At 37.8% G+C, this 12,098-nt stretch overlaps 1 protein-coding gene across 1 annotated transcript; it reads left to right on the top strand.

Moving 5' to 3' along the window:
- Positions 1 to 9,999: 9,999 nt before the first annotated feature.
- LOC109245199 (olfactory receptor 5I1-like) lies at positions 10,000 to 10,953 on the top strand. The gene has a single exon (XM_019412515.2). The coding sequence runs from the start codon at positions 10,021 to 10,023 to the stop codon at positions 10,951 to 10,953; it is 933 nt and encodes a 310-aa protein (XP_019268060.2). The 5' UTR covers positions 10,000 to 10,020.
- The last annotated feature ends 1,145 nt before the right edge of the window (positions 10,954 to 12,098 follow it).

The following is a 12,098-nucleotide window of genomic DNA, read 5'->3' as shown; positions in this document are numbered from 1 at the left end:
GAGTCTCTCAAATATAAACCGAAGACAAGTTGCCTGACTCAGAGTTATCACTGAACTTAAACATAATAACAAAACTGCAAAGACCTGGCTCATAAAATGCACTCCTGATGTTTCTTAAAAAGATATCCATGAGGGTAAGAGTTACTTAGAAATATTCCAGTATTCCTGGCAAAGACAGCTACTCATTATTTCTTTTTAATTGATGAATAAATAATGACCAAGAATGGAGTTATATATTGTGCATATGATAAAAATATGGCTCTATATTGCTTTTTAAATGTTGTAAATGGAGTGAGATTTCCCATGTCACCCATGAGACTTGGGTTTTAAGATAAAGGTAAGAGAAAAACATCTTTCACCTTTGGTCTTCCAACCAGAACAGGGTTTCTCCACGTTGGCACTATTGGCCTTTCTCTCTAGGTAATTCTGTGCTATAGGGGTCTGGTCTGTATATTATGGGATGTTTTGCAGCATCCCTGACCTCTACTCATTGGCTACCTTTACCACCCTTCCCTACCTTTGTGATAGGCAAAAAGTCTCCCGACATTTTCCAATTTCACCTAGAGAGACAGCCTCTTGAGCCAGGAGTCACGGGACTAGCAGGCTTCAGTATGTAAGAGCTCCAGTCTCTTCAGAGGGACCCTCGATATTGAGCTTTTGTGTGTTTAAAAAGCCTTTTTGGTTAGCCAGAAGCTCACATTTTACCCAGTTACTACTCTGATCTCTCTTCAGAATCTGTAATGTTCCTTTCAGAGACCTTGGGTTTTAGGGTCTCAGAGACACAGAATAGCTTTAATCTGGGCTTGAATAGTTACTGGTCTCCATATCCTACTAAGACACAGGGGCAATTTTCATATGGAGAGGCTGATTGTTTCGTTTTATGAAAGAAAGAAAGAAACAAAGAAATAAAGAAAGTCTCATTTACATTCAGCTTCACAAAAAAATTTAAATATAAAGTTTCTTTTTCCCTCCCAAGGTTACTTCATAGATAACATCCACAATTGTCTGGGAATAATTGAGAAACACTGAGTGTTCCTCAAATATCTGAAAATCAACTACACAAAAGTTTCTTTTCTATTTCTTTAAGTGGTTTTGTTTTATTTATATAATCTGATCACTCTCTTACTTGCAAACTATAGGAGTTGATATGCAATTCTCATTCTCTTACTATTTGCATCTCAATTTTCCGGTGGGGACCCAAACTCTCCTATAATTAGTTGGCCTCTGACTTTGCAAGATTGATTTGCAACTCTCTTGGGAGCTTTTCAGGTATAATTTGAGGCCAGCGCCATTATTTGGAGGGCAGGGAGAGACCAGAAGGAAAAGGCAGGTCACTCCAGGTTGATAGGTACCAGTTTTAATAAGCAAAGGGAATTTATATATGAAGCTTGTCTTGGGCAGTAGCAAGACAAAATGGATCCCCGCACCCACCCACCAAATCTTAAAAGTTTATAAAAAGATCCTAACTGGGTTCAGTCGCATATACCATGCAGGTGTTCTTAACAACACATCACTAACTCAAGGCTAGGTCCTTGGAGCAGCCTTTGGGAGTGGGAAAGGCAGGCAAGACATACATTTCAAGGACAAGGGAGGGGGTGAGGAGCCTCTGAGTATCTGAATCTAACTCATCAGTCACTCAGCAGTCATGTTTTTTGTTGTTGTTTTTAATTAACTAACTAATTAATTAACTAATTAAAATTAATTAATTAAAATTAATTAACTAATTAATTAATATCCAAGTTTGTTAGCATATAATGCAATAATGATTTCAGAAGTAGATTCCAGTGATTCATTCCCTATGTATAACACCCAGTGCTCATCCCAAGTGTCTTCCTTAATGCCCTTTGCCCATTCAGCCCATCCCCCCACCCACAACTCCTCCAGCAACCCTCAGTTTGTTCTCTGTATTTAAGTCTCTTATGTTCTGTCCCCTCCTTGTTTTTATATTATTTTTGTTTCCCTTCCTTTATGTTCATCTGTAATGTATCTTAAATTCCATGTATGAGTGAAGTCATATGATATTTGTCTTTCTCTGACAAATTTCCCTTAACATAATACCCTCTAGTTCCATCCACTCAGTTGCAAATGGCAAGATTTCATTCATTCATTCCCGAGTAATACTCCATTGTATATATATACCACATCTTTATCCATTCATCCATCAATGGGCATTTGGGCTCTTTCCATACTTTGGCTATTGTCGATAGCACTGCTATAAACTTTGGGACTCATGTGCCCCTTTGAAACAGCACACCTGTATCCATTGGATAAATACCTAGTAGTGCAATTGCTGGGTCATAGGGTAGTTCTATTTTTAACTTTTTGAGGAAACTCCATACTGTTTTACCAAGTGGCTGTACCAGTTTGCATTCCCACCAGCAGTGCAAAAAAAGTCCTCTTTCTCCGAGTCCTTGCCAACATCTGTTGTTGCCTGAGTTGTTAATTTTAGCCATTCTGACTGGCGTGAGGTGGTATCTCATTGTGGTTTTAATTGTGGTATTTCCCTAATGATGAGTGATGTTGAGCATTTTTTCATGTGTCTGTTAGCCATCGGGATGTCTTCTTTGGAGAAGTGTCTGTTCATATCGTTTGCCCATTTCTTCACTGATTATTTGTTTTGTAAGTGTTAAGTTTGATAAGTGTATTGGATATTTCATTTGTGAATATCTTCTCCCATTTCATAGGTTGCCTTTTACTTTTGCTGATTGTTTCCTTTGCTGTGCAGAAGCTTTCACATCTTTTTGATGATGTTCCCCAGCATTCAGCCAATGGGATTTGAGGAAGTGTTAATGGCCAGTAATCAAGAGATGCAGTGACTGGTTTCTGAGTGGATTGGTTCGAGTGAGTGGTTAGTGAGCTAATAACTTAACTGAGGTTCTGTTAGAAATGGAGCTTCTTTTTGTTGATATAAATCTTCTGGGCATATAGAAGTTCAAAGCTGCTTATAGTTCTCTTTGCCAAAATACCAAGATGTATATATACAGATCTAGCCTTATTTTTCTTCATGAAGCAACACATTCTTTCTAAATCCAATTTTCAGGTCTACAATTATGCCGCACACTTTCAAAACTTTGTGTAATTGTTTATGTTGTTTCTTTTATCATCTCTTATTCACTATTCTGTAATTGACAAAATTCTTAAATGTGCAGTTCAAGTTATCTTTCTTCTTTCTGTTTTGTACCCAAAACACTGTCTGGTACACATATTTACAGAGTAGATATATTTATTAAAGAAAGATTCTCTGAGCTATTCTGGCCTTGGATGGCCAGAATCTCACTTGCACATAGATGTACACTTAGCACATATCAGAGTCATTAACTTCAGTCATAATTGGTTTTCCACTGACATTTGACTTTAAGGTCTTCTAATTTTCAACAGCTAGATAGAAATATTCTTGCTTCTTTCCAGTTATTCTTGCTTCACATAGAATAATACTCTGATAGCTGTTTGATAAATTGCTTTGAGCTGGTTAAATCAGACGAAAAATAACATATTCTAATTTTATATAATAATCTATCATTTCATTGGGGCGCCTGGGTGGCTCAGTCGGTTGAGCACCTGACTTTGGCTCAGGTTACGATCTCGCAGTCTAAGAGTTTGAGCCCCGCGTCTGGCTCTGTGCTGACAGCTCAGAGCCTGGAGCCTGCTTTGGATTCTGTGTCTCCTTCTCTCTCTGCCCCCAACCCCCCCCCCCCCCCGCCCCGGTCATGCTCTGTCTCCCTCTGTCAAAAATAAATAAACATTAAAAAAATTAAAAAAATAATAATCTACCATTTCAAAACTAAAAAATATAGTTTTCTTTGAGACATCTTCAAGTTATAGAAAAACACATTACATCATTTCATTTTGTGTTTTTGAGTTAAACAATTCCTCAGTAGAACTGTTTAATTGCTCACGTATCTTTTCCCACTGGGATTTGGATATCAGAGTGTGTGTTCCTGGGATCCTAAATGAGATCTGAAAGCTAATCTCAGAAGACTCAAGGCAAAATATAAAAGGTGTTGCATTATCCTAAGGAAACACTGCCTTCCTAAGGGAGGCCCAGATTTCTTGTATGGACATAAAAGGCCTGCACTCATGGATTATGGGAAATCTTGCAATGGATTGCTTTTTTAATATTGTCAAACTGTCAATAACTGTCAAAGCTGATTTTTCCAGTGAAAAATGAAGTGATGCTGATAACAGAGTAGTAAGGTAAATGAAAGAAAGATAGTGATCTGGTAAGTGTTCTTCACATAATCTTGGGACATCAGAGTTTGGCAGGATTTCAAGTGCTCATCTTCATAAAATCGTTTATTTTACACACAGAGAACTGATCTTTTGAGAAGACACATGCCTATAATTTTTTAAATGTTTTATTTATTTTTGAGACAGAAAGACACAGAGTATGAACAGGGAAGGGGCAGAGAGACAGGGAGACACAGAATCCGAAGCAGGCTCCAGACTCTGAACTGTCAGCACAGAGCCTGATGCGGGCCTGAACCCCACGAACTGTGAGAACCTAAGCCAAAGTCGGATGCTGAACTGACTGAGCCACCAAGGTGCCCAGAGAAGACACATGCTTAGAATAACACAGGTTTTATTTCTCAAGGTATTTCCAGCAAAAGCAACATTACCACCACCACCAACAACAAAAAAATCACATTTAATAAATGATATTCTTAAGACAATCTTCAGCATTATTGGACTCTGATTAGAAATCTAACTATAAACACAGCTCTCATTGCTTCTTATTTTTTTTTAAGTTGAGCAGACTGAAGTATAAATTGAGGCTAATGCATTTGTAGGTCATACTATTTATTCTATCCTGTAGTCATGTGTTCATACGAACAATTGTCAATACACAGGTGACAGGACTGGGGTAGGATTAGGGGAGTGGCTTTGAGGCAACAGAAAAATGCTTTACAAAGTTAGTGACTAGCGCTCAATATAGAGCTTTGTCTGTCAGAATATACTATTTTACTAAACTCTTTTCGAAGCCCCCAATTTCATCCTCACCTACCAATTGCATTGAAGAGCAGATTTTTTGGCTCCTCTTTGGATGCTTCTGACTCTTTTATATCTTCTATTCCTTTCCCCTTCTATTGTTCCATTTGAAATTTATATTTCCTTTCCTGAAAGTCTTTTTAATCTGAAAGTATATAACATCCTTGAAAGATCATTGTAAGAAAATATTCTCTATAAAAATTAATTTCTTCATTACCTTTGATTCTGTGATTAGAAATAAAGGATTTGGTAGCAAAAAAGTCCAGCAAAAAGTGGTTCTTCTCCGTGGCTCAGACCCCCAAGCTTATTTTAGCATTGGCCTTAAAGATGAGCTTCTTTTTTTCATGCCTACTTTTTGGTAGTCATTCTTCATAGATACCAAAAGAGGGCATGACATAACAAAGAAGCATTTCATCCACGTTTGCCTTTCTAGCCACTGGCTCTAATTTTATCCCTTTTGCCTTCACAGTGGTGGCCATTGTTCCACTTTTAGGTCAATTGACAATCTTATCTCTCATATTTGTAGACAGGAACAGATGAGCTGTCATTCAATGAGAGTTGATATTTTCTAAGGAGGATGCCATATGTATTTCAGGAAGGGAGAACTCCAAAGAGTTGACTAGTAGCTCAGAGATAGCACTTTCTCCAATTAACACTTTTTTTTTAAAAGCAAAGTGTTTGGAGTGAGATACAGTATATGAGATAAAAATGGGAATATATGTGAACACTGAAGGTATTTCAATGCTGAGCTTGTAGGGGACAAGGAATATTTAAGTGTAGGAAGAAGACTACATAACACAAAATCTATTTTATACAGGTAATTCTTACAGTGGTTTATGAATTCATTTTGTAGCGTGTTTGAAAGTAGAATGGGAATTGATCAGAGAAAATGAGGCCAATTAAAAAGTTCAACTGAGGAAAGTGAGGGATGACATTACATAATGGAGTGTCAATGATGATAAGAAGGGAATGTTTCTGGGGCACCTGTGTAGCTCAGTCGGTTGAGCATCCAAATTTGGCTCAGGTCGTGAGCCCATGGTCCATTCGTTTGAGCCCTGCATCCAGCTCAGTGCTGACAGCTCAGAGCCTGGAACCTTCTTCAGATTCTATGTCTAGTCCTCTCTCTGCCCCTCCGCCACTCGCCCTCTGTCTCTGTCTCTCTCTCAAAAGTAAATAAACATTAAATTGTATTTTTAAAAAAAGAAGGAAACATTGGATATTTGCCACGTTTTGCAGATTGTATCAATGGTTCTTCTTTGGCTTTGGGTAAGAGGAGGTATCTTACTTGGACTAGCAGTGGAAGTGGCAGATATATATTCAAGACAGGAATCATAGAATAGTCATACGTTGTAGGAAACAATAGTAATTAAATATAGTTTTTGGCATACTGAAATGTACATGTGACTCTTTGTTAGGTCACTCTGAGTCGGACAGATGCCCATGTGAAAGTTATCACTGTCTACTTGGTACTGTAAGGAAAGGCACAGAATTATGTTGGGAGAGTGTACATAGCGAGGAGAGAAGTAGATTGAGAAGGAAGCCCTAGGAAAGTGCCACTGTGCATGAAGGAGGCTGAATAGGGGCAAATTGACATTAGGAATGAAATCAAGAGAGGCGTACAAAAGCCAAGAGAGGAAGGTATTTTAAGATGAAAGGAGAGGTTGGGGCACCTGGGCAGCTCAGCAGGTTGAGTGTCTGCCATTAGGTCAGGTCGTGATATCACAGTTTGTGAGTTTAAGCCCTGCATCAGGCTCTCTGCTGTCAGTGCAGAGCCCACTTCAGATCCTCTGTCCCCCTCGCTCTCTACCCCTCCCCCACTCACACTCTATCAAAAATGAATAAACGTGATTTAAAAAAAGAAGAAAGGAGATGTCAAAGCTATTACATGAAATAGAGAAATAAATTTCATTACCTACTGAAAAATCTTTGACTTTGACCAATAGGACGTAGTTTGGAATTGAAACAAAAAGGGTTTTAAGTCATTGGGATAAAAATCCTATGTGAGTAGGCTGAAGTGAGAAAGTAGAAACCGGTGTAGACGCTTATAAGAAAACCTTGAAATAAGATGAAAGAAAATAACTGGAAGTAGATACAGAGTAATGTTTTTAAAGGTGACATTGACTTCAATGTTATGTGCTGCAAGGTTATGAAGGAAAGATTAGTAGTAATGGTATAAGTATCTTAATTGATGCAGACATCAGAACTGGGTGCACAGTTGAAGGGATTAACCTCAGAAAATGTGAGGGCATGATATTCCACGAAAGGAAAAGAAAGGAGAGAGGAAGCCATCGATGAATCCAAATGCTTATATCATGACTTGATGAGAAAGTTGAGCATATACTTCCTTGCTATCGGATCTTTTTCTCTACAAGACAGAAATCATTTTCTGGTAGTGAGAAGAAGAGACCCAAAAAGAGAATGAGACCTAAAAAGAATTATGAAGGTTTGCAATAGAGATTAAATGAAGGAAATAACTGTATGCTATGAAAAGTTAAACAACAATTTTATGAATTATATATACATATATGTAAATATAACTTAAAATCGTGACTTTTAGCTTAACACCTTCCAGTTCCATCCACGTTGTTGCAAATGGCAGGATTTCAGTCTTTCTCATTGCCAAGTAGTATTCCATTGTTTATATGTCCCCCATCTTCTTCATCCATTCATCAGTTGATGGGCTTTTAGGCTCTTTTCATAATTTGGCTATTGTTCAAAGTGCTGCTATAAACATTAGGGTACATATGCCCCTATGAGTCAGCACTCCTGTAGCCTTTGGATAAATTCCTAGTAGTGCTATTGCTGGGTCATACGGTAGATCTCTTTTCAATTTTTTGAGGAGGCTCCACACTGTTTTCCAGAGTGGCTGCACCAGTTTGCATTCCCACCAATGGTGCAAGAGGGTTCCCGTTTCTCCACATCCTTGCCAAAATCTGTTGTTTCCTGAGATGTTAATTTTATCCACTCTGACTAGTGTGAGGTGGTATCTTAATGTGGTTTTGATTTGTATTTCCCTGATGATGAGTGATGTTGAACACGTTTTCATGTGTCTGTTGGCTAGGTGGATGTCTTCTTTGGAAAAGATTATTATTTTTTTCAGTCAGAGAAAGACAGATATCATATGTTTTCACTCCTATGTGGAATCTGAGAAACTTAACAGAAGACCATGAGGGAAGGGAAGGAGAAAAAATAGTTCCAAACAGAGAGGGACAAAAACCATAAGAGACTCTTAAATACAGAGAACAAACTGAGGGTTTATGGCCAGGGGGATTGAAGGAGTGGGGAAAATGGATGGTGGGCATTGAGGAGGGCACTTGCTGGGATAAGCACTGGGTGTTGTACCTAAGCGATGAATCATGGGAATCTACCCGCAAAACCAAGAACATACTGTATACCCGGTATGTTAGCTAACTTGATGATATATTAACAAATTGTGACTTTTATACAAATATAAAATGAAACTTTCAGTGATTTTACTTCATCATTCATTCCCTAAGCTGTTCTAATTGGTATAAAAGATAATGCAAAGAATTATAGATCAAGAATTCATTATTAAGCAGGGCTTTTAAGATGAACATGGCTGTTATATATAAAGTGATGAATCACTGAATTCTACTCCTGAACATTTTACCATGTATATTAACTAACTAGAACTTAAATTAAAACTTGAAAAAAAGTCACAAATAAATATACAAATAGACTAAAAACTGGCTATTTCCATAGAAGAGAGGGAAATCCATTATCTCTACACTCGACAAAATGCACATGTCCGTAGACAAGTATTGTGTTGCTATCAGTTCTCTGCGACTTACAGATTTCTAAACTAGAGTAAGGTCAGTCAAAGGCAAAAAGATAGAAAGGTAAGGAGAGTGATCCTTTTTTCAACATCTTTGACAATTATTCCCGGCAGAGGGCATGGACACATTCCTGGGTATCGTTATCATATTCCCTGGATTGAATTTAATAAATCTGTAGGCATGAGAATTCCTCTAGCTATGTTCTGTAGCTTGAATTCCAGAAAAGGAAAACAGACATCTGGATCGACTCAGAATTGCCAGGCTGCCAGATTTAGAACCGTGAAGGAACAAGATGGTGAGGATACGGAGACTGTGGAAGGAAATTCACTTAACACTTACAATTTGATTATAAGGCACTATCACTGTCATGTCATAGGGGATGAATTGAAGCTCAGTGGTTAAGTGGCCTGACCAAGGTCTCACAACTTCTGAGAGACAGAGCTGGGATTCAGTCACTTGTATGATTAACGCAGAACCTTTCTTCTTTATATCTTATCAGCGGATGTCGAACAACTCTTTGGAGTTTTTTTGTTCCTCAGAGGGGCAGCCACAGCTCAAGGTAAGGAACAGAAGTTCTGCTAATCTTCTCATAGAAGGCTTCGGCTGGAACGGCAATGCTATCTGTTGTGAAAAGAAAAAAAAACACAACACAAACGGGAACAGAGGCTATCCATTCAATTTGCTTTATACCCACGTGGTTTAGCCACTATTACTTGACATTGGTGGAAGATGAGGGAGTCGAAGAATGTACAGCTCAACAACTGATTTGATGGCGGTGCCCTTAAATACAGAAAACAATAGCTTTACGTGATAGAAGTGGCAGAGTGTTGATTTAATTAAGAAATTGAAAATCTGCATGTTTGAAATGTATAATACCCTATATCTGTGTGTGTGTATATATATATATATATATATATATATATATATATATACATACAGATATATATATACAGATATATATATGTATATATATACAGATATATATATATCATATATATATATGATATATATATCATATATATATATCTGAAATGTATATACCCTACCTTAGCTGTAGATATGCCCATGTGTTACCAAGACATGGATTTAGATAACAGTGGATTTAGAATAACTCTTCTATTTGTTTTGTCTGGTTTTTTTTTGTTATTGTTGTTATTTTTAGTGAATGTTGAAGTTATTAATATTGCCATCATTATTACTTGTGCCACAACTGCAGAGGTCCGGGGCACTGCAGAGGATGGAATTGGAGAACCTCACTGTGAAGACTGAGTTCTTTCTCTTGGGATTTAGTGAGCATCCAGAACTCTGGAGGGTTCTTTTTGCTGTGTTCCTTTTTATCTACTCTGTTACCTTAATGGGGAACCTAGGGATGATGTCATTAATCATGACCAGTTCCCATTTGCACACCCCTATGTACTTTTTCCTCTGCATACTGTCCTTCGTAGATGTATGCTACTCCTCCGTCATTGCCCCCAAATTACTTGCAGACTTGGTTTCCGAGAAAAAGACCATTTCTTACAAGGGCTGTGCTGCACAGTTATATTTTTTCTGTTCTTTGGTTGACACAGAATCTTTCCTCTTGGCTGCCATGGCTTATGACCGGTACATAGCCATCTGCAACCCACTGCTTTATACTGTAATTATGTCCAAGAGGCTTTGCTGCCAGCTTGCGATTGGAGCATTTTGGGGAGGTACCATGAGCTCAATTATTCACACTACAAATACCTTCCATCTGTCTTTCTGCTCCAAAGAAATTAACCATTTCTTCTGCGATATCTCCCCACTCTTCTCTCTGTCCTGCACTGACACTTACATGCATGACATTGTTCTGGTAGTTTTTGCTGGTTTAGTGGAAGCTATCTGTCTTCTAACAGTTCTTCTCTCTTATGTCTGCATCATAGCAGCCATTCTTAAAACAGGCTCTGCTGAAGGAAGAAGAAAAGGGTTCTCCACTTGTGCCTCCCATCTGACTGTGGTCACTATTTACCATGGTACCCTCATTTTTATTTACTTGCGCCCCAGCGCTGGGCATTCGCTGGATATTGACAAAGTGACCTCTGTGTTCTATACATTGATTATACCTATGTTGAATCCCTTAATTTACAGTCTGAGGAACAAAGATGTCAAAAATGCCTTTAGGAAAGTGATCAGCCGAAAATTGCTTTCTTAAGAAAGAATGAAATTGAGCCTGATGACTTTTTCAACAATGTCTGTTCTTTGACCTTTGGTTCTCACTGTTGGGAAAGTCAGTTTGATATGGATGTTTCCCAAATCTGTGGGTAATGAGGCCTCAACTACAAAATAAGGCCAGAGCCTAACATCAGAGCCAAGCCCAGTCACATCACTTGTATTATGTCTATCTCTTTATTATTTTAAAGTTAAAACTTTTAATATGTATTCAAGGAGTAGATTTACCCTTCACATAATATCCTATATTTCATATTCTTACTCCTTTTCCCTCCAATCCTAAATTTTATAACAATTATTCTCAACATTGGATAAGCCATTAAATGTCACAACCCTCTTTTTCTGAAAGAAACTAAATCCAATTTACTGAGACTATTTTTCAATTAATTTTTATTCCCATGTAAATGTGTGCATTGCAGCTTAGCTATCTAATTGTATTCACTCTAAAAAAAATCTTCTCCAATTTTAACTCCTATATGATTTTTTCCTGATATCTCCTTCAATTACAGATGATAAGTCACATCATAAACCTCATTAGAATTTTAAGTGTGCTTCCTTTGAGACTCTCAGAATTTTCTATATGACATTGTAGCTGTCTCTGTGTATTTTATCCCTCTACTAGACTTACTCATTTATTATTGTTCCTTATTTGATGCCTTGCCTCTTTATCACAGCATTTTCCCTAATATAGATACTGAGTAAATGTTCATGAAGTCAACATGAGTACATTTGCTATTGGTTGTTTTTTATTTAGATTATACACCTATGGATAGGCAGAAACTATTTCTCTTGCAGTATTTTTTTTTCCTTCTCCAGAGGGCTACTATAAACACACATGACTGTTTCAAGATATTGTTAAGCATGGTGGCTTATTAAAAAACAGTTTGCAAATATCCACAAAGTTAACGTCTGGCTCATAAACTATTTCCTCGAGAATGTATGGTCTGAAATCTCTTGACTGGTAAGCAGAGAGCTGAAGTTCCTGAAGGAGGCTATTCTCTGAGAGCCAGAGATGGGATCAGAAGCCAACAAATGGTGAGATCTTAGGTGGGCTGCTGGGACTTGGCTTTTAGACAAGGTGTGGCAGAAAGTTGAAAATAGTGTTAAACCCAAGGTGAGGTTGAACAG

This window comes from Panthera pardus, unplaced genomic scaffold (genome assembly GCF_024362965.1).
Source record: "Panthera pardus isolate Hobbes unplaced genomic scaffold, ASM2436296v1 HiC_scaffold_12, whole genome shotgun sequence".
Classification (NCBI taxonomy): Eukaryota; Metazoa; Chordata; class Mammalia; order Carnivora; family Felidae; genus Panthera; species Panthera pardus.
The sequence above is the reverse complement of the archived record's forward strand: the minus strand, read 5'-3'. Positions and strand labels throughout refer to the sequence as shown.